Source organism: Mustela nigripes, chromosome 9 (assembly GCF_022355385.1).
Source record: "Mustela nigripes isolate SB6536 chromosome 9, MUSNIG.SB6536, whole genome shotgun sequence".
NCBI lineage: Eukaryota > Metazoa > Chordata > Mammalia > Carnivora > Mustelidae > Mustela > Mustela nigripes.
In genome coordinates this window covers 6,728,218-6,749,392 of record NC_081565.1, presented here as the reverse complement: position 1 = coordinate 6,749,392, position 21,175 = coordinate 6,728,218, and the positions used below count along the sequence as shown (strand labels likewise).

Below are 21,175 nucleotides of genomic sequence, written 5' to 3'. Positions count from 1 at the left end.
GAGCCCGATGCGGGGCTCGATTCCAGGACCCTGAGATCATGACCTGAGCAGAAGGCAGCGGCTTAACCCACTGAGCCACCCAGGCGCCCCAATCCCTTGTGAATGGAGATACAAACATTCTGTTAGGAAATTTTTAAAAAAATATTTTATTTATTTATTTGACAGACAGAGATCACAAGTAGGCAGAGAGGCAGGCAGAGAGCAAGGAAGGGAAGCAGGCTCCCCACTTAGCAGAGAGCCTGATTCCGGGCTCCATCCCAGGAACCTGGGATCATGATCTGAGCTGAAGTTAGAGGCTTTAACCCCCTGAGCCACCCAGGCATTCCCTGTTAGGAATTTTTAGCAGAATAAAAACTTAACAAAATAAACTGAATTCTCAGTAGAATATCCTGCCGCACAGTCTGTAGTAATTTGTTACAGAAGTCCGGGGAAATGAAAACAGTAGCCTATATAGAAAGTTCTAGGGAATCTAACAAAAAAGCTTCTCAAACTAGTGAGTGAGTATAGCAAGATTTCAGGAAACAAGATCAATAAAAGCAATTAAAAGTAAGTAATAAATAATAATTTATTATGAATTAATTTTATTATAGGCGCCTGGCTCACTCAGTCAGTAGTACATGTGACTCTGGGGTTTGTGAGTTCAAGCCCCATGTTGGGTGCAGAGGTGACCTAAACAAAACTTTAAAAAAATTAATTAGTCTTATTATTATGAACGATAATAAAATAAAATTTAGAACAATGGTATCTCTGTATTCCAGTAATAAACAGTTGGAAATGGAATTTAAAAATACCATTTGTGATATCATCAAAAAATACGAGATAGTTGGGGATAAATATTACTAATTGTGCATACGACCTCTCCACTGGAAACTACAAAGCACTGCTGAGAGAAATCAGAGACCTAAATAAACGGAGAGGGATTTTATGCTCATGGAGCAGGTGATTCGGTAATGTTCAGGTATCAGTTATTTGAAAATTAATCTATAGATTCAGTGCATTCCCAATAAGAATCCTAGCAACTTTTTTTTTTCCCCAGAAATTCACAAGCTGATTTTAAAGTTCGTATGAAAAGCAAAGGCTGGAACAACTTTGAAAAGGAAAACAGGGACGCCTGGGTGGCCCAGTGGGTGAAGCCTCTGCCTTTGGTTCAGGTCATGATGTCAGGGTCCTGGGATGGAGCCTGGCATCGGGCTCTCTGCTCAGCAGGGAGTCTGCTTCCCCCTCGCGCTCTCGGCCTGTCTCTCTGCCTACTTGTGATCTCTCTCTCTCTCTCTCTCTCTCTCTCTCGTCAAATAATAAATAAATAAATAAAATCTTAAAAAAGAAATAAAAGTAAAATAAAAAGACCAACTATACTAAGTGTTGGGGAGGATGTGGTGTAACAGAGACTCTCATACGCTGCTGGTATGGGTGAAAAATGGTAGATCCATATTGGAAAATGGTTTGGCAGTTTCTTAAAATTTAAAAATTCATCCAGTCTTTCCAGTCCAAGAAAAAAGAAAGCATATGTCCCTATAAAGACTTGTGCATGAATATTCATAGCAGCTTTAGTTGTAATAGTAACAAATGGAAACACACAAATGCTCATCCACAGGTGAACCGATGGACAATGGTGTATTCACATAATGGAATTTACACAGCTGGCTCCGTCCACAGAACACGCAGCTCCCGATCTCAGAGTTGTGAGTTCAAGCCCTACGCTGGGCGTAGAGATTATTTAAAAATAAAATCTTGGGGTGCTTGGGTGGCTCAGTTGTCAGGCGTCTGCCTTTTGCTCAGGTCATGATCCCAGAGTCCTGGGATCAAGCCCAGCTTCAGGTTCCCTGCTCGGCGGAAAACCTGCTTCTCCCCTTGCTTGTGCTCCCTCTCTCGCTGTGTCTATCTCTGTCAAATAAATAAATAAGGCCTTTAAAATAAAATAAAAATAAAATCCTTTGAAAATAAGCAAATAATTAAATAAAATTATTAAAAGTAGTGAAGGGCTGATACATGCTACAGCGTGCAAAATCTGAAAATAATTATGCTGACTGACAGAAGCCAGATAAAAAGGAGCACACAGCGTATTCCCTTTTATATACAATTCTAGAAAATGCAAACTAATCTATAGTGACGGAAAGCAGATGAATGGTTGCCTGGATGGGGCGGGTGAGGGTGTACAAAAAGAGGAAAAAAGGCAGGAGATAGGAAGGGTGAGAAGAATCTTTTGAGGGCAAAGGATATTCTTATTATTTTAATTGTGGTAACAGTTTCACAGTCACTATATATATATATATATATATATATATATATATGTCTAAACTTATGTAAGTGTACACTTTAAACATGGGCAGCTTATGGAACATCAAATATATCTTGCAGCTGGTAAAACTGTATAAAAATGAAACCAGTGGGGGAACTGGGTGAGGAGTACAAAGGATCTTTCTGTACTATCTTTGGAGCTTCCTGCAAACCTATAGTATTTCAATACAGAAAGTTAAAGGGAGATTTAAAAAATTGTATTAGTACTTGTTAAATTGCTCTGGGAAAAAAAGCTATATATATTTTTTAAGATTTTATTTACTTACCTGACAGAGAGAAAGAGAGATCACAAGTAGGCCCAGCAGCAGGCAGAGAGAGAAGGGGAAGGCTTCCACTAAGCAGAGAGCCCAATGTGGGACTTGGTCCCAGGACTCTGGGATCATGACCAGAGCCAAAGGCAGATGCTTAACCAGCTGAACCACACACAGGTGCCCTGGTCTAACTCATTTTTTTTTTTTAAGATTTTATTTATTTATTTGACAGACGGAGATCACAAGTAGGCAGAGAAGCAGGCAGAGAGGGGGGGAAGCAGGCTCCCTGTTGAGCTGAGAGCCCGATGTGGGGCTTGATCCCAGGACCCTGGGAACATGACCTGAGCCGAAGGCAGAGGCTTTAACCCACTGAGCCACCCAGGTGCCCCAACTCATTTTTTTAAAAGATTTTATTTATTTAGAGGGTGCCTGGGTGGCTCAGTGGGTTAAAGCCTCTGCATCAGGCTCCCTTCCCCCTCAGCCTGCCACTCCCCTTGATTGTATGTACTCTCTCTCTGTCAAATAAATAAATAAAGTCTTTAAAAAGCAAACTCCATATATGTTAGGAAGATTCACATTTTTATCACAAAGGGTGCATATTTTCCCCCTATGGATGTTTATCTTTTACTTTGCCACATAGAGATTTTAAATTTTATGTGGTTATTTATGTCTTATCTTTCATGGCTTCTGGATCTTGTGCCTTCATTCCCTAAGATTATGAACATTTTTCTATATATTTCTTCTAATCCCATAGATTTTCTCCTTGTAAAACTGTAATTCATTTAGAATTTATTTTTCTGTCAGATGTGAGACAGAAATAGGACTTTATTTTTTATTTTTTTAAATGATAGCTAACTGTCGGTAATTCTCTTAACATACCGTTTGTGTTTTTCCCTGTCTTCCTAACTAACTTTTTAAAGGGCTGACTGATACTCTTTTTCTTTTTCTTTCTTTCTTTTTTTTTTTTTTAATTATTTATTTATTTATTTGACAGAGAGAAATTACAAGTACACTGAGAGGCAGGCAGAGAGAGGGAGAGAAGGAAGCAGGCCCCTGCTGAGCAGAGAGCCCGATGCGGGGCTCGATCCCAGGACCCTGAGATGATCATGACCTGAGCCGAAGGCAGTGGCTTAACCCACTGAGCCACCCAGGCGCCCTTTTTTTTTTTTTTTTTAATCTGGGAACAATTCTTTTACTGTTGTGCAATTATGACATTTATTTATCTCTTGTATTTCCTACAAGAACTTAATCCTCGTATTCCACAGAAACATTTAGCTCTGTATCTACCACACAAGTGGGTGCAGAACGGTGGGGTTGACAAATAAAGGGACAGAGATACCTGTGTGCGGGCTTCACGCGAGCGGAAAAGTCCTTAGAGCTGGAGGGCGGGTTTGAGGTTTCCCAGCCCTGTGACAAAGTTTTCACCCATCAGTGGATTAAAAAAAAAAAAAAAAAAAAAAAGGACATAAGCACATATGAGCCCCTAGGTGTAGAGAAAATCTTTGTAAGGCTGCCAACTATCTGTCCTCGGGAAGGATCCTGAAATCTGGGCTTTTTCTCGCGTTCTGGTATGGGGAGTTTCACGCTCAACTCCGAAAGCCAAGGAAACACTGAACTAGCGGCGTGCTCATCCCTCCCGCAGTCACCGAACCACAGCCATGGAGCCCTCCGCTCGGCGCGGGCACTGCTGTCACAGGCGTGCAGGACTCAGCCGTGAAAAGACCAGCCTGGAGGCCTGGGTCGTTCAGCAGGGAAGGTCCCCATTCCCGAAACAAGGACGCCAGTTTTTGGCCGCCGAGGGCCGAGTAAGGAAGAGGACAGGGTGACAAGTGCACTGCAGAGATGGAAACGGAAGCCCAGGAAAGCGCAAAGAATAGGCCTCGGGAACACAGTTCGGGCGGTCACCCGCGCGTCCTTAACTTGGGCTGCGGGGCCCGCGAGACCGGTGGGGGCGGGAGCAGGGGCGGCACGTGAGCGGGGCGGGGCCGGGCCGAGGGGGGCGGGGCGAGACGAGACGGAACGCACGCGCCCGCCGCTGCGTTTCCGGTCGGAGGCCTTTGCAGACGGCCCCGCGGCCCCAGGGGGCGGCGGCGGCGGCGGAGGCGGCGGGGGGATTCGGAAGTCAACGCCATGTCGAGTCTGCACAAGAGCAGGTAAGGACCACGGGGGCCGACCCAGGCACACCACTCCCGGTCAGGCCGCCCCTCTGCTTTGCAGGCGCGGCCAGGAACCCGGGAGCCCCCCTCGCGGTAGAGGGTCTCGGGCGCCCGCTTTCCAACCTCATTGCCTGCGGGCCTGAGAGGGCACGGAGCGGAGGCACTTCTGCTCCCCGCTGTCACCCCATTTCTCTCCCTCATCCTGGACCCCGGGTTTCCCTCTTCCCCTCGTGTCTTCCTCATCCAAGGCCTCGAAGCTCGGTTCCCCAGCTCCCCCAACCCCACCCCCGTTTCTGTCTCCCCCTCTGCCCCAGCACCCTCCCCTCTGATGCTCCCTGTCCCCCGCTGGCCCGTTTCTAACTAGACGTGCTGGAGAACCTGGATTCTCCAGGCTCCCCTCCCCCAGGCCAAATCCCTCAGCACCGGCCAAATTTTGCTCACTCTTCAATTCTCCGCCACTTGTTCTTTAAACCTTTTGTCCTTGCCTGCGGGTTAGCCCAGAAGTCTTCTAATGGTTATATATTTGAGCCTGGAGAGCTGCATGCAGATTACACAGGCCCGTTGGCTAGGGATCATGTTACTCCTGGTTCCTAAGGTTCCTGGAGTTCAGATAGTGGCCCTGTGGGCTGGGCTTGGCCAGCAGGAAGTGCCCAATAAATGCTCGCTCACTAAATATTAGAAATGTGTCTGATTTCATGATGTTTGCTTGAGAACCTCTAGACAAGAATACCTCTATGTTTCTGGGTTTGAAGGAAGGAGTGATCTGTAGTTCTGTCGTTCCCCAAACATGCCTTTGGCCAGGACCTTGACAGCTTTGCTGTCTTTCAGTCCTGAAGGGACAGGAGGAACGGGTTGAAGACGGGTGATATGAGAGCTCTGGGCTTCAGGAGTGATCACTAAGTCTGTCACTGTGGGGTTTGGGTGTGTGCTTCACCTGCCTCCCCATCCCGCCTTCTAGGATTGCAGATTTCCACGATGTCCTGAAGGAGCCCACCATCGCCTTGGAAAAGCTTCGGGAACTCAGTTTTAGTGGTAAGCGGCCGTTCCTCCGGGATCAGAGTTTTCCTAGAGCAACGCTGTGTGTGGTTGGAATGGAGGAGACAGCCCACAAGGCCACACCTGGGCAGTTCTTGGGGGCCAGGATGCCTCCAGGGACTTCGCCAGATTCTTTGACTCTGAAACAGCCCTTGACAACCCTGACCACCAAAGACATGTCTGTGGGCCTGGATGTTTCCTGGTGTTTAAATGGTGCTTGCTGCTTGCCGGGAGTAACTGGAGAGCGGGTCTGGGAGGCTGGAGTGGGAGGCTGGAGTGCTGCAGTGTCTTCCTCACTCCTCAGACAACTTCCTGTGTTGTAGAATTTGGTTAGCTGCAGAGTGGTTTCTGGTTCTCTCCCAGGCTCGGGGATCAAAGCCGACTCAGGCGATCGTGAACTTTGGTTAAGGCCTTGAGACCCTGACTGTAGGAGCCGAACTTCAGCAATGTTTGACTTTGCCCTCCCGGGCCTGGTTACCCTGCTAACACAGAGATTTCTGCTTATCTTTTAAAATACCCTAAGGTGTTCTGTGCAGGTTCTTGTTACTGCTTGGCCCTTGTGACTTGGTCAGCAAGGAATTCTTGAGTTGCTGTTCTCCCCGTGCGGATTCTGAGGTGGAGGCATTAGCTCCTGTTCGTGGTGTTGGGGGTCTGGGAGCAATAGCTGCTTTAGCAAACTTCCTCACAGTCTTGCCGCAGCAGTTTGTTTTTTGTTCACGGGTGATATTTAGACCCTGAAGACCTTGAGGGGGTCCCGGGGTGTGTACTGAGCTGGAGACTCTTCCAGACCCTGGGGGAGCCATTCTGCGGGAGCTGTGGAGTTGGGACTGTAGGATTCACACACACCCATATTTGAGTCCCTGATTGCTCTGTGCTAAGCATTGGTTTCCTTATTTGGAAGATGAGGACACCGATGCTAATCTTGCCTATTTACTAGAGTTATAATGAGGGTTAAGTGAAGCAGTGGGCATAAGGCACAAAGCACTTACCATTTATAGCTTAATTTATGTTCCACAAGTATTTATGGTTTGCCTTCTGTGTGCTGTGTCCCATGCTAGAGAAAGGGACTATAGGACGCATTTGGCTCTTGTCTTTCTGGGGCTTACCCAGTGCTTGGGGTTACAGATGTTAAATAAATACACAAACTGTGTTATAGTCCTGATTGTGATGGACACTGTGAAGGAGAAGTCACGGAACCAGTATCGCTTGTAACGAGAGATCTGACTTTAATTGGGAAGAGATGGTGGTGGGTAAACACTGCTCCGAGGAAGAAATACCGAGAATGAGAAGGTGTTATCCTCAAAAGAACATTCCACACAGAGGGAGTGCGGGGCTGGGGACAGGGGTCATGGAGAGAAATACGCAGGATTAGCATCCAGTCCAGTCATCTTTCTGACAGAAAATGAACCTGGAAGAAGTACTTCTTGCGCATTCCATTTCCTGCCAGCTAGCTCTGAGGTGGAGGGCTGGGGGTCTGGGGACTCTGGCCTGGGGCGTGACTCTTGCCTGCTGTGTCCACAGGCATCCCCTGTGAGGGCGGACTGCGGTGCCTCTGCTGGAAGGTGGGTGTGCCTGGGCTGGGGCGTCTGCTCTGCTGAGAGTCCTTGGGTTCCTGCATGGGCTATCCCCACCCCAGCCCCTTCTTCTTGTTCTGCGCCTTTCCTTGCTTGTTCGAGGAAACTTTTCTGGGAAGTTGGGGGTTTTCTGTTCTTCTTGGCATCCCCTCCAGGATCCCCTTGGGGATGGAACGCTTTGTATTGCCAGAGAAGCCCTCTCCTTCCTGGTTCATACAGAGAAACGGAAGTGATGCTTCATGGGACAAAAAAAAGGCCATGCTTTGCCCACGGCTCTTAGCTGAGGTGGGAGCCAAAGCCCAGTGCCTGGGTTTCCAGCCTCTTTGAGCACCACATTTTATTATCATTTGGAAGTCTGTGTGAAGAAAAGCAGCGGAAAGGGCTGGTTTGGGGTCAAGGAGGAGGGAGTCAGTGGAGGGAAAAGGGAAGGCTACCCTAGTCCACACCTCCGTTCGTGGGTTTCAGCCCGTCTGGTCTGCTCTGGGCTTTATTAGGCATTTTCCGTGAGGCCAGTCCACCTCCATGTACTGTCTGGGATTGAGCTGGAGAGTCGCCAGAGCTTTATTCCTCTCCCTTGTGCAGATTCTCCTGAACTACCTCCCCTTGGAAAGAGCCTCATGGACCTCCATCCTGGCCAAGCAGAGGTGAGACCATGAGCGAGGGGGATGATGGGAGGCCTTTGTGTCAGATCGCAGGTCCACGCTCCCGGGATGGGACCTTTGGGATCATCCGTGTCTCCTCTTCTCTTCCACAGGGAGCTATATTCTCAGTTCCTGAGAGAAATGATTATTCAGCCTGGCATTGCCAAGGCCAACATGGGTGTGTCCAGGGAGGATGTGACCTTTGAGGACCACGTGAGTAAGGATGACAGCAGGGACCAAGGCTACAGAGTAGGGAGGGATGCAGGCTTTGGAGCTGGCAAGTTCCCCAGCCCCGGAGGACAGGAGGAGCCAATCTGGGTCCCCTCTTGGCCTACCCGGTACCTCCTTTCTGCGTGGGGCCCCTTGGCCCATGAAAGCTGTTGTCTCTTGTTTCTACTTCCCGGGCTCTGGACCCAGTAGAGAATGTTAAGTCATATCTTGGGCTCCGAGGCGTGCGTAGCTCCGAGCCGGGTCCTCGTGTCGGCACGGTCTCCTTTCCACCCCACCTCTGTTCCGTGGGGAAGGTTTTGATTTTAGAGTTGAAGAAAGTCAGAGCAGGCAGGAGTGAGGATAGACTATGTTCCTGTGGCCAAGAGGAAGCCTCATTCTCTCCTCAAATACTGAGCCCCTCCCCATGTGCAGGAAGTGAGGATAGATGGACCCAGGCTCCGAGGATTAGGAGGGGCGATTCAGAGTGTTGATGAGTCACATTTCAAGAGACCTAATGATACCACGTGCATTCATTCAAGCGTTCAGCAGCGCCTGGTGTAGGCAGCGTTCGAGAACGGCAGCCACAGACAGAAGGGACGCTCCCTGGCCAGCAGGGATGTCGTCAGGACAGACTGCGGGGCTCTGCTTGGAGTTAGAACGTGATGTGGGAGGCTCCCCGTCTGGCTCACGGGCTGTCTCAGAGGCTCAGCAGGGCCCCTGTGGGATTGTTGGTTTGGGGCCTCTGCTCCGGCCCCCAGACTGGAGTCTGTTGGCTGACATCCTTGTCGGACCTAGAACAGAGCCGTTGATTCTCTCCACACAGCCGCTCAACCCCAATCCTGACAGCCGGTGGAACACTTACTTCAAAGACAACGAGGTGCTGCTGCAGATCGACAAAGACGTCCGGTAAGTGGGGCCCTGGGGGGTCAGGAGCTGGCCCATGGGACTGTTGGGGAGTTTCCCAGTCCTGTGCTTTCCAGCCCATGCCCACAGGTGGGTGTTTGAGGAACTAGTGGGTCATCCAGTAGGTGGGTCCAGGCCCCAGCAATGTCGGCCTGTGAATGGGGCTGGCAAGCGAGGTGAGTGCTTGACGCTCCTCTTGCCCTGCCTTAGTGGCATTGGTGCCCCAGGCGTGTACGGATGGTTCATCCGATGGTTCCGGCAGCAGGTACTGAGGCCCTGCTTTATGGCAGGCTCCGTGCCAAGCTCTGGGTTGAGCATGGAGTCGACAGACATAGCCCTTCTTAGGAGCTAAGTACCTGGTGGGGAGGACGGGAAGGTAGTTGTTCAGCAAGACATCTTCCAAGTAACTAGCATTTGTGGTAAATGCTCTGAGAGGAGAGTTCAGGGCGCTTTTTACAGTTTGGGGGAAGCCTTGGCTGAGGTCTCAGGAGTGGTAGACCTTGGGGGATGAGGAAGAGAAAGGTCGTGGCTGGGGAGAGCTGCCTGCAGGAAGGCCCTGGAAAGCGCACAGAAGCACATTTGAGGAGCAGTGTGAAGGCCAGCGTGCTTGAAGCCACACTAGAGGGGGGGTGGGGGTTGGATCTCGGACTTGATCCGGAAGACATGGGGCAATTGTGCAAAGGTCTTAAGCACAGGAGTGAAGGGGTCAGGTGGGTGTTTTATGAAAAGTGGTGAGCTACAGTGTGTACGTGGGTGTGCTTTTCCACTAGGCAGAGAAATGTGGAAACACACTTGTGCTGTCCTGTGGGGTTGGCGGGTCTGGCCGTGGGCGGGATCTCCCACAAGGCTGTGTGAGGAGCGGGAAGGGAGCCTTATCTGCAGTGGGGCTGAGTGGTTGGAACTAGAGTTCTGGAGGCTGTTTGGCTGGTTTCAGTTCCGCCTTCAGCGGGTGTTAGCTGAGTCTCCAGGCCCTTGCCACCCTGGGTGCTGCTCCTCTGTCTCTGCTCATTTGGCCCAGGCCTGTCTTCAGAAGGCCCCAACTGGATACCCGGCCCAGTGTGGCTCTGCCAGGATGCCTGGGGCTCGTCTCCTGCATTCTTGGGCTGGTGTTGGGGCATCCTCTGTCCAGAAGGTGTCTTAACCAATCACATCTTGAACCCGGTTCTAGAGAAATTGGTTCAGTCTCACGCTGGTAGCGACTGTAGCACGTCGCGCAGTGTTTCTGGAGAGCAGGTTTGCAATGTGCTGTATGTGAGAAGTCTGGAAAACGTGCTTCTGCTGTCTCACGGACACGAGAAAAACCTGGTGCCTTAAACTCACATGGTGCTGTGTGTCGGTGATTCCTCAGTCAGACCGGAAGCAAAACAAAAGCAACTCTGTCACATTCTAGAAACTATCTCCCACCTTGATTTGTTCTCTCCCTCCGTCTTGGACATCTTCCTGTGTCAGCTGTATATGCAGTCCTTTTATACCACGTGCAACGTCACTATTTTAAACCACGCTATACCTAACACCCTGGCATATTGGATAAATGTATATTTTTAAAGATTTTATTTTTTGTCAGAGAGAGAGAGAGGGAGAGAGAGCGAGTGTGTGCCTGCACAGGGCTACCTGCACACAAGCAGGGGGAGCGGCAGGCCAAGGGAAAAGCAAGGCTCCCTGATGAGCAGGGAGCCCAATGTGGACCTTGATCCCAGGACCCTAGGGTCGTGACCTGAGCTGAAGGCAGATGCTTAACTGCTTGAGCCACCGAGGCTCCCTAGATAAATATTTTTGACATGGAGAGATGTTTGTGGTTTAAGAGAAGAGTTGGAGGGCAGCCCTCTTGTGTCCCTTCCCTTCTCGGGAGCTTTGTACTATCACTTTGCTGTTGCTCAATAAATCTTGCTTTGCTGCCCACCAAAAAAAGGAAAAGAAAAAAAAAAAGATTTGGATTAGAAGATCATAAAGACCCCGAAAAGTTTATATGTGTGTGTATCTATTTATAAATAACACATAAGAATATGGGTATATTTGTGTGTGGATATATATATAAAATACGTGTCTTGCTCTTTAAAAACTAACCTTTTAAAAATAAAATGTTGTTTTTTAAAAACACATAAAAAATGCCTTTTGGGATACTGGTGCACCCCGCAGTGGGGCGCTGATAGAATGCCCCAAACCTCCACCCTGAGTAACAGAACTCTCTCCTGTTTCCTCTCGACAGGAGGTTGTGCCCAGACATATCTTTCTTCCAGAGAGCCACCGAGTACCCCTGCCTCCTTATCCTGGACCCCCAGAATGAGTTTGAGACCCTTCGAAAGCGGGTGGAGCAGACAACGCTGAAATCCCAGACAGTGGCCCGGAACCGGAGTGGAGTCACAAATGTGAGAGCCAGCCTGGGGGCCCCAAGGGACCTTTTCCTCCATGCCTCCCTTGGAGCCCTGGCCACTGGCCATCAGGCCTCCGACCATCTGCCCTAACAGTTACCCAGAGCGACTTTGGGTAATTTGGTCCTGCCAGGTTCACCTCTGGGGTTCCTTGTACAAGTCAGGTCTCCAAAAGCTGGGTGTCAGGGGTTCCGGGGGAGGGCCCTGCTGTGCAGTGTAGGAGTAGCAGAGGAGATGGCTCTTGAGAAAGTAACTACCTGTTGATGCGGAAAGTATGGTGGGAGCAGTGATGGCGGTGGGGAGCTCACCTGCCCTGGCCTGGCCACGACTTCTCTGAGGAGATGACATTTAAGCTGAGCCCCCAAGAACTAGGAGGAAAGCTCATTCCAGGAGGAGAGGAGGGCATACGTGGAGGCTTCAGGCAGGAGAGAGCCGTGGTGTGTTCGGGGACTGGGGGTGTCCAGCCTGGCTAGATGCTGGCAAGATCAGTGGTGTCGAGGCTGGCTGGGGCCTTGGTCCTGAGGGCTGCGGAGCCTTGCAGCATTCCTGGCAGGCCAGTGACACGATTCGGGTCTGCTTCTGGAAAGGACTGCTGTGGGCCCCATGAGGGTATTGATCAGAGGGGTAGGAATGGAGGTTGGGAGGCAGCTGCATTCTCCAGGCAAAGGCATGTGAGGGCCAGGGTAGAATGGGGGGCTGGGGTAGAGCTGAGAGACTTAGGAGCTAGAATTTTTTTTTTTTTAAGATCTTATTTTTTTAAGTCGTCTCTGTACCCAGTGTGGTGTTCAGATTTACGTCCCTGAGATCAAGAATCGTGTACTCTGCTCACTGAGCCAGCCAGCTGTTCCAGGAGCTAGAATTAATAGGACTTGTACTGGCCAAGTCATGCTGAGTGTTTGAATCCCGTTCTTCTAGCAGATTCTGTAACTCTGAGAAGTTGCTTGTAGCCAGATGAAGCATATTGCCTTGTTCTTTGATTTACACCTGTGCTTTGTTATGTGGAACTCCCAAATTGTTCCTCAAAATTTTTCATTGTCCTCCAACAGTGGAAAAACCTTTCTCTGGAATCACCCAACAAACTAATGACAGATAATTTCAGAAGCTTTTGGCCTCCCAAGTAGAATGACTGATGAGGTCTCTGTGTCTCTAGGAGAGCAGCCATTTTCTATTTCAGAGGTGACAAGGGCAGTTACAACTGATCCCAGGGTCCCCCATTCTGGGACAGAATGCTTGGTTTTGTGGGTGACCTTCTTACTCACTGCTGATGTCTTGGCTATAGGGCAAGGTGGGGATCTGACTTCATTCATTTCACTATAATAATTGGGGGTTTGAGAGCCAAGGTCTTACCCACTTTAGGTTCCAGTCTGGTCTTCATGGCAGAGAACCTGACCAGAAGCTTCATCCTTGGACCTCGGAGCCTGTGGTTGGACAGTTTAGTTGAGCATCCATCTAACTTTGGGACAGTAATACCTGGTGACCTTCCTGGGCTTCCATCTCCTCTTCTATAAACTGGACATAATCATTTCCAACCTCCTAGCTTTTAAACTGGCCAGAGGTTGAAATGAGCTTGTGGCTCTTTAGATTTTGGGAAGGCTGGAAAGCGCTTCTCTGAGGTCTTGGCTCTGGGCCCTGTGGTCAGCCACTCTGGGTGCTGCTACATAATGCAAGCATTTGATGAGTAACCCAGCATGTTTGTTTGTTTAATATTTTATTTATTTATTAGAGAGCACGAGCAGGGGGGAAGGGCAGAGAGAGAGGGAGAAGCGGACTCCTCACTGAGCAGGGAGCCTGACTTGGGACTTAATCCAGGACCCAGAGTTCATGACCCGAGCCGAAGGCAGATGCTTCGCTGATGGAGCCACCCAGGCGTCCCGAGTGACCTAACATTTCTGAGCCTCAGTTTCCTCATTGTGAAAATAACATCGAGCAGATACCGTCGATTGTACAGAGGATTTGATGGCTTGTAGAGCGCCGTCTTGCATTCGGCAAACTCTCAGGAAATGTTAACGATGTGTGTATGAGCACACGTGGATGCATGTGCATAGGAGGGAGAGGGACTTGGTCTTCGGGACCCTGTGCTTCAGGGACGGCTCCATACGCTGTCCCTGCCCGCACTGGCCTGTAGCTCTCTCACCCTGGGAACTCTGGCACCTGACTCCTCGCAGAGCCCCTGAGGCTCCTGTTGGCACCTGCTGTTGGAGTCCTCTGCCCTGCTTTACGAACGGCCCCCTGGAGCAGGGATCTTCTTCTATTTACTGCCAACTTTTTCTTTTCCTTTCTTTTCTTTTTTGTTTAAGATTTATTTTAGAGAGAGTGAGAGAGAGGGAGTGTACGTGTGCACTCAGGGGACGTGCAGAGGAAGAGAATCTTAAGCCGACTCCCTGCTTAGTGTGGAGCCTGGTGTGGGGCCGGAGCCCACCACCCTGAGATCATGACCTGAGCCGAAACCAAGAGTTGGATGCTTGACATCCTGAGCCACCCAGGCTCCCCTCTAACTTTTTCTTAATGGAGAATCTGAGGAGCGCCTGGCTGGCTCAGCAGGTAGAACATGGGACTCTCAATCTCAGGGTTGTGAATTCGAGTCCCTCCTTGGATGTAGAGATGATTTAAATGAATCAAACTTAAAAAAAAAAAAAAAAAGAGAGAGAGAGAGAAAATCTGAAACTTGCAGAGAAGTTGAAAGAAGAGTACAGTACTCAACTATATACTTTGCACCTGAATTCAACAGTTGTTAACTTCCTGCTGAACTTGTGGGTATATTCTGTATGGAGTGAGTTGCACGTGGCCTGACCCTCGCTCCCCAGGTATGTCAGCAGGCATCTCCTGGGAGCGAGCAATTCCTCCTCCTTAACCACCATCACATCTATGAAAATTAATAATTCCACACTAACATCCAGTATCCAGGCCATGGTCAGGTGTCCTCCATGGTGCTGAGAATATTTCTATTGTTTGACTCCCAGCCAGGACCCAGTCAAGGTGTATATGTTGCATGGAGATGTTACGTTTCTGTAGTCTTGTGATCTAGGGCGGCCTCCACTGTCCCCCCAGGTGTAGTATTTGACTTTCTGAAGAATCTGGGCCAGTTGTCTGTTATTTAAAGGTTGGTTCTTCTTGTTGTTGTTGTTGTTATTTTTAATTTATTTTAGAGAGTGTGTGCATGCACGTGAGCCAGGGGGAAGAGAAGCACGGGAGATGGAGACAAGTAGACTCCCCACTATGCAGGGAGTCTGACTCACAGCTGATAGAGGGCTCAGCTCTAGGACCCTGAGATCATGACCTGCGCTGAAATCCAGAGCTGTATGCTTAACTGAGCCACCCAAGCGCTCCTGTTGAAAGATTTTTTAAAACAGTAAAATATGGGGCACCTGGGTGGCTCAGTCGGTGAAGCGTCTGCCTTTGGCTCAGGTCCTGATCTCCAGGTCCTGGGATCGAGCTGGGCATTGGGCTCCCTGCTCAGCAGTGAGTCGGCTTCTCCTTCTCCTCTGAAATCCCTCTCCCTCTGTGATTGCTTTCACTCTCTCTCAAATAAATAAAATCTTAAAAGAAAAAAAAAAGTAAAGTATAACTTACATGCAATAAAATGCCAGATCTGAAGTGTACAGCGGGGTGAACTTTTTCTTATGTCCATATCTTGTGCTGCCAACCCAGTCAAGACACTGAACATTTCCATCATCTAGAATGTTCCTTAGTGTCCCTTGCCAGTCAGTACGCCCTCACCTCAGAGGCAAGTGTTGTAGCTTTTATCACCATAAATTAGACTTTAGTCCAGCTGTCTTGTACAATGTCCCACATTCTGGATTTGTCTGCTTGTTTCTCCTCATGGTATTAGACACATCTGCTTTGCTCTGTATTCCCCATAAGCTGGAAGTTGGGTCTAGGCTGAAGGGTGAACATATCTGAACACATTATCTGTAATGCCGCCTGCCTTCCCGGGTCCTCTCCTCCCACAGATGAGCTCCCCGCACAAGAACTCCGCGCCGTCCTCCCTGAATGAGTATGAGGTGCTGCCCAACGGCTGTGAGGCCCACTGGGAGGTGGTGGAGCGCATCCTGTTCATCTATGCCAAGCTCAACCCTGGCATCGCTTACGTGCAGGGCATGAATGAGATCGTGGGACCCCTCTACTATACCTTTGCCACTGACCCCAACAGCGAATGGAAAGGTAAAAGGGCTCATGGCTGCCCCCATCCCCCCGGCGTCTCCCTAGAAAAGTGGACCAAGGAAATCCAGGCTGATGGGCCTTATCAGGCTGTGCAACTCTCTTCCCTTCTCTGGGCCTCCATCTGCCCTCCTTCAGATGGGAGGGGTTCACCTGGATGGTCTCCGGGTTCCTTTGCAGCTCAGGTTTTCTAGAATGTTGGAGGCATACTGATCCCTCTCTATTTATCACTGAAATCCTGGTAGAGGGGATGAGATTAATATACAGGAAGCTGAATGATTGACAAGGAATTAAATAACGATTGGGAAGATGTCATCAGAAGAGCATGTGATAGTTGCTAAGCGAAAGTACAGTGTTGCCAGAAGACATGAGAAGCCATGATGTCCTTAGTGTGGGGGTGGAGCATGGTCAAGGAGCGAGGAGGGCCCGAGTCCAGCCGGGAGAGTGGGTGGCCCGGAGAGGCTCAGAGGTAACGGGGGAAGCTGTCCTATGAGTGAGAGTTGGGATGGGACTCGGGAGAGCATCAGTTCCCTTGCAGCTGTCCTCCCCCTGCCCCTGTCACCAGAGCACGCCGAGGCAGACACCTTTTTCTGCTTCACCAACCTCATGGCTGAGATCCGGGACAACTTCATCAAAAGCCTGGACGACTCACAGTGTGGCATCACCTACAAGATGGAAAAGGTGTACTCCACCTTGAAGGACAAGGACATGGAACTCTACCTGAAACTGGTGAGGGGCACCAGGACCCCTGGGCCAAGGCAGACAGATGGGAAGGGGCACAGATAGCGGGCCTCCTGAGCACCCCAGGCCCCGGGCAAGGTCTGGCTTGAGTCTGGAGATGAAAAGTGGCCACTCCACTGGGGACCGCTGGCCCAAGTGCTGTGGCACGACTGGGAGACAGAGGCAGCAGTTGATGTGGAGACTAGCAGGCTGGGTGTGAAGAGGAAGTGGGCAGGGGGCCTGTCATGGGCCAGGCACGGCATAGGCTGTTTACTGTGTGCTGGATGCCTTTAGCCTGGTGGTAGTCCTCTGAGAAAAACGTAGGAATGTCATTCTTAAAAATCAAAAATAATCTAAAAAGTTACTGGACTGGCATTCCCTGTTTATTTCAGAAAACAGTTTTGTGAAGAGACATTCTATATAAACAAAAATCATTTGAACAGAAAAATACATATAAACAGGTCTTTTTAAACAGAAATGGAATTATGGTTTTGCTTTCCCTAACAATTTTACTGTTAATATTCCCTGGGGCTGACCAGAGGCTCATCTTTCTGGGGAATGATGGCCCATAAGGCTGTAGTGTAGCGGAAATAAGTGAAATGATCTGTTTCACATGCTAATAAACACAAGCCCAGGCTTTTTAGTAAGTGCCCGATAATGGGTCTGTCTGCTGCTAAATCCCATACCGTATCTTAAAAATAATTAGAGCAATCACTTGTAAATCTAGAGAGCTTACACCAAAGCTTGGATTTCTGGCTTCTCTTGACAAATTGGAAGATCTGACAGCACTGGCTGGCGGCAAGCAGCGGCTGCCCCTCAGCTGGCTGAGGCTCTCCAGGCACCCCAGTGCCTTTGCCCACTCAGTGTGCCTGGCCCAGGCACATGTGGCTGGTGTGATAGGCCGCCTGGCACCGCGTGGTAACCGAGCACCCCACCCCATGCCCGTGTCTCCCCAGCAAGAGCAGAACATCAAGCCCCAGTTCTTCGCCTTCCGCTGGCTGACACTGCTGCTGTCCCAGGAGTTCTTGCTGCCCGACGTCATCCGTATCTGGGATTCCCTGTTCGCTGACGACAACCGTTTCGACTTCCTCCTCCTGGTCTGCTGTGCCATGCTCATGTGAGTGTGATGGCCAGCAGAGGGGTTGGCGGGGCCTGTCCTCAGGAGGAGTGAGCTACCGTGGGCTGGGAGGAGGGAGTGGGAAGGGGCCCGCTGGGCCTGCACTCCACGGCCTGGGGTTCCAGCAACTTCTCCGCTTGTTTCCCTCAGACTGATCCGGGAGCAGTTGCTGGAAGGGGACTTTACCATAAACATGCGGCTCCTGCAGGTAATAGGATCTGGTGTGGTGAGCTCTGTCTTTAGCCGAGAGAGGCATGTGCTTACCAAGCACCCACCCACGCCTGTGGGTGACAAGCTGCTGTGACAGGCTGGGGTCAGGAACCTGGGACATAAGCGTCCAAACCCTTGGGCGGATCTGGGCTGGATCTAGGTTTGAGTCCCACTTCTGCCACTTGAGTGTGGTGTTGCCTTGAGTGAATGACTCGGCATCCCTGGACCAGACGCTCTACGGAGCTTTGTTGTAACTGGGACACAGTGGCCCCAGGTCCATCGCAGTACTTGTTGGTGCGAGTGCTCGGGCCTGGGGGAGGACGGGGCACATAAGGGTTAAGAACCTGGTGCCAAAGCAGACAGCTGTGGGTCCACGTCTTCGTGCTGCCATGCCTGAGCCAAGTGACCACCTCTCCAGGCCTCGCGTTCTTCAACACCTGGCCTGGGGTTGGTGTGCAGTAACTGGACTGGCCAGGTCTGTAAGAGAGGAGGTGACCCGTGAACTAGTGTGCCAGCAATGTCCGGTCCGCTCTCAGGTGGCTCGTTACGAATGCGCTTGGGTTTGAGGTTAGGAGAGAGATGGGGGGTGGGGGTTGGTCCTGGTGCTAAGGAAGACGCTGTGATCCTAGCTGGTGCTGATCGGGTTGGGCTGGTGAGGGCTGCAGCAGGTGGTGTTCACTCTATGCGGGGGTTTGGGCAGAATGCCGCCTCTGGTAGCCTGTGGTCCTTGTCCCTGAGGCTGGGGGCCCAGGGCGGTGACAGGGCCCATGGGAGGGGCGTGGCTGTGGCAGAGGTGGTGAAGGGTGACTGACTTCAGAGGCACATTGTTGACCTTTCCCATACCTAGGATTATCCCATCACCGATGTCTGCCAGATCCTCCAGAAAGCCAAGGAACTCCAAGACTCAAAGTAGCCCGCTGGCAAGAGGCCCAGGTTTGGGAGAGAAGACACCGACCCCTGTACCATGGCTTCTGGGACACACAGGAGCCTCTGGGATCCCAGCCAGCCCGAGGGGAAGCTGCAGGACCGGCCCGCTCCGGGCCTCCTCATTTGGCCCTCACCCTAGGCCGCGCCCCTCTGGGGGCACACTGTGCCATGCTCCTTTCTAACCACCCAGCCCTGGCTCTCTCCTTCTCTTCGACCCGGGGGACCTTTGGCCCAGGCTGCCAAGCAAGGCTGGAGCTCATGAGGTGGTTTCTTGGGGCTAGGGCACACTGGGGGCACTGGGGGCTGGCAGGGGTCCTCCCCCGCCTGTGCTCGGCCGCTCCCTTCCTCCTCTCCTGCTCAGATCTTCTGGGCTCTGGTTGCAGGAGGTGCTGGGCAAATGAGCCAGAAACTGCTTCTGGTTCTTGGTGCTTAGGCTTCTCCGTGGGGAAGGTGACACTGTGAAGGAGCTAAGAAGCTGCCAGGCCCAGGTCACACCCTCTGTCCCTCTCCCACCGAGTGTGTGTTTCTGTCTGTAGTCATGGGTGTGTGTGTGTGTGTGTCTTCATCCCCCAGGTGTCTGCTGCTCCTGTGTGTGCGTCTGTCACTGTGTGTGAGGGGGGTGGGGGTATCTTTGGTCCCTCGAGGTCTTTCTTCTTGGTCTCCCTCCCTTCACAGAGTATGTGTGACTCTCTGGCTCTGTCTGCCCCTCTCTCCATTTCCCTCTGCCCTTCTCTCTCGGGGTGCCTTATCCCCAGCCACTTCACCCCCCTCCCCTCCATTCCATGAACCCCAGAGACAGAATGAAGAGTCTGGCTGAGCAGAGCCCCTGGGGTCAGCTTTGGTATGTTCCCATCCCCAGCCCTAGGCCCCTGGGTCCCACAGACTGGGAGGGAGTCAGTGCCTCGCTAGAGGGCCCTGAATCTGCTCCCAACAACAACCTTGGACACCAAGAGCTGCTGAGAAATGGTGGCCCACAAGGCCCCTTGCCCTCCTTTCTGCCCAGGGCTGGAGGAAAATGAGGGAGAACCGCATCTTCCAGAGGTTCCCCGCAAAGGCCCTTGTTTCCCAAAGGAAAAGGATGCACAAATGGTACTGTGCCAGGGGTTGGGATCCAAGTGCTTCAGAAGACTAGTCATTCCCATGGCTTCCAGGTCCCGCCCAGGGCGGTGAGTCCCATAAAGGCTGGGGGCCCCAGGGCGGTGAGTCCCATAAAGGCTGGGGGCGGGCGACGGGAGCCTCCCTGGGCCAGTGGTAGCTGAGCTTAACAGCCCTGGATCCTGCCAGTGCCAGGAAAGGCATGTTTCCCCCAAGCAGGGTGAAGGAGCTGCTGGCCCTTCTTCCCTGGGCACCTGCGTGGGCTGCCCCCAGGATTTGGGACGGGGCGCCCTGAGCAGGAGCAGCCGGCTTCTCTTGCCCCTGGGCCGTGGGAGGAGTGGGCTTATTTTGACCAAACCCCTCCTCCTCCTGTGAGGAAGCAGGTGGCTTGTGTCTGGAAGGCTGGGCAATGTAGCAGGGGTCCTCAGGCTTTCAGACTGGCCAGCGGTCTTTTGTCCCCAGAGCCTTCCCGAGTCTGGCATCCAGGACTTCGTGCTGCCCACCCAGGCCTGGCTGTGGGCCAGGAAGAGCTGTCCCCAAGTGGCTCCTATACCAGGCTGTACCTTGGGACGTTGTGCACATGCCTTTTTGCCTCCTCCTCTCCCAACATACAGTGTTTGGGAGATTTTTTACTATTTATTCAGACCCCTGGTTATTTATTGCCTACTGGCTAGTGCTTGATTCGGAGGTGAAGGGTGGGGCCAGGAGGGTAAAAAGCCATTGGAGATAGTCTTCTGACTTTCCAAGTCAGAGTCTGCATTCTGTCCTCCTGCCTCTGGGACCTTCTTGATTTCCCAGCAGGTCCCGGCTGGGAGGGCTGTGAGCTCTGTACTGGAACTGGAGTAAGGGATACCGGAGGGCCGGTGTTGAGAGGGCTGTTGTGGCCTCCGGACTGCAAGACCCCAGCATGGCACAGAGACACACTTCCCACCAGCCTGGCTTGACCTCTTCCCAGAACTTGTCAGCTGGTGGTTCAGTCCCGACTTTGACCCCTTCCCAGTCTGAGGCTTGGGCCCCAGCCTGGGATGCAGCAGACTCTGCCCAGGACACCTGATGCATTCCCTCTTGCCTGTCCCTCTACTTTCCCTCCTGGGGCCATACTACTTGAATCATTGCGTCTGATTCGCCTCATTGGCAGGCTTAGGTCCAGTGCTCTCTCCTTGACCTTGGGATGGAGGTCAAGAGCAGAGGGATCGTGTCCAGATTGGGCTGAGCTCTCCAGATTCTCCAGGGAGGCACCTGAGAGCCAGAGTGCCTGAGGCTTCCCCATTGGGAAGCTGCCCCCAGGACTTTGGACACTTAGAGATTGGGCTGTATGAGCTCAGCAGGTCTCACTGCGGGCTCAGAATGTGAGTCTGCTTTTGTTCTTTTCATCAGTTTTATTCCTTGAATCAATGCTGTTGATGACAAGTTGTCTTTAATAAATCATGTGTTCTTTGCAATGAGCTTTGGTGTTGTGATGGGCTGAAACCTTTGAGACCTCAGAGAAGGACAAATCTGAGTAGGGGTAG

At 51.3% G+C, this 21,175-nt stretch overlaps 1 protein-coding gene across 2 annotated transcripts; it reads left to right on the top strand.

Annotated features, from left to right (window-relative positions):
* Positions 1 to 4,590: 4,590 nt before the first annotated feature.
* On the top strand, positions 4,591 to 21,109 carry TBC1D13 (TBC1 domain family member 13). 2 transcript variants are annotated; one of them, XM_059410611.1, is made up of 12 exons: positions 4,591 to 4,702; positions 5,664 to 5,737; positions 7,262 to 7,302; positions 7,897 to 7,958; positions 8,069 to 8,168; positions 8,989 to 9,071; positions 11,275 to 11,434; positions 15,388 to 15,598; positions 16,161 to 16,324; positions 17,272 to 17,432; positions 17,583 to 17,640; positions 18,490 to 21,109. In XM_059410611.1, the coding sequence occupies exons 1-12, from the start codon at positions 4,680 to 4,682 to the stop codon at positions 18,553 to 18,555; spliced, it is 1,203 nt and encodes a 400-aa protein (XP_059266594.1). In that variant the 5' UTR covers positions 4,591 to 4,679; the 3' UTR covers positions 18,556 to 21,109. The 2 variants fall into 2 exon arrangements, with proteins under 2 accessions (XP_059266594.1, XP_059266595.1); XM_059410612.1 differs by lacking the exons at positions 4,591 to 4,702; positions 7,262 to 7,302.
* Positions 21,110 to 21,175: the final 66 nt, after the last annotated feature.

Bases quoted from the DNA above. Each gene is read 5' to 3' on its own strand.
- TBC1D13 (XM_059410611.1), top strand. From the start codon at position 4,680: ATGTCGAGTCTGCACAAGAGCAG. The intron at 7,303-7,896 runs GTGGGTGTGCCT...TCCCTTGTGCAG, and splicing joins TGCGGTGCCTCTGCTGGAAG to ATTCTCCTGAACTACCTCCC. The intron at 15,599-16,160 runs GTAAAAGGGCTC...CCCTGTCACCAG, and splicing joins CCCCAACAGCGAATGGAAAG to AGCACGCCGAGGCAGACACC.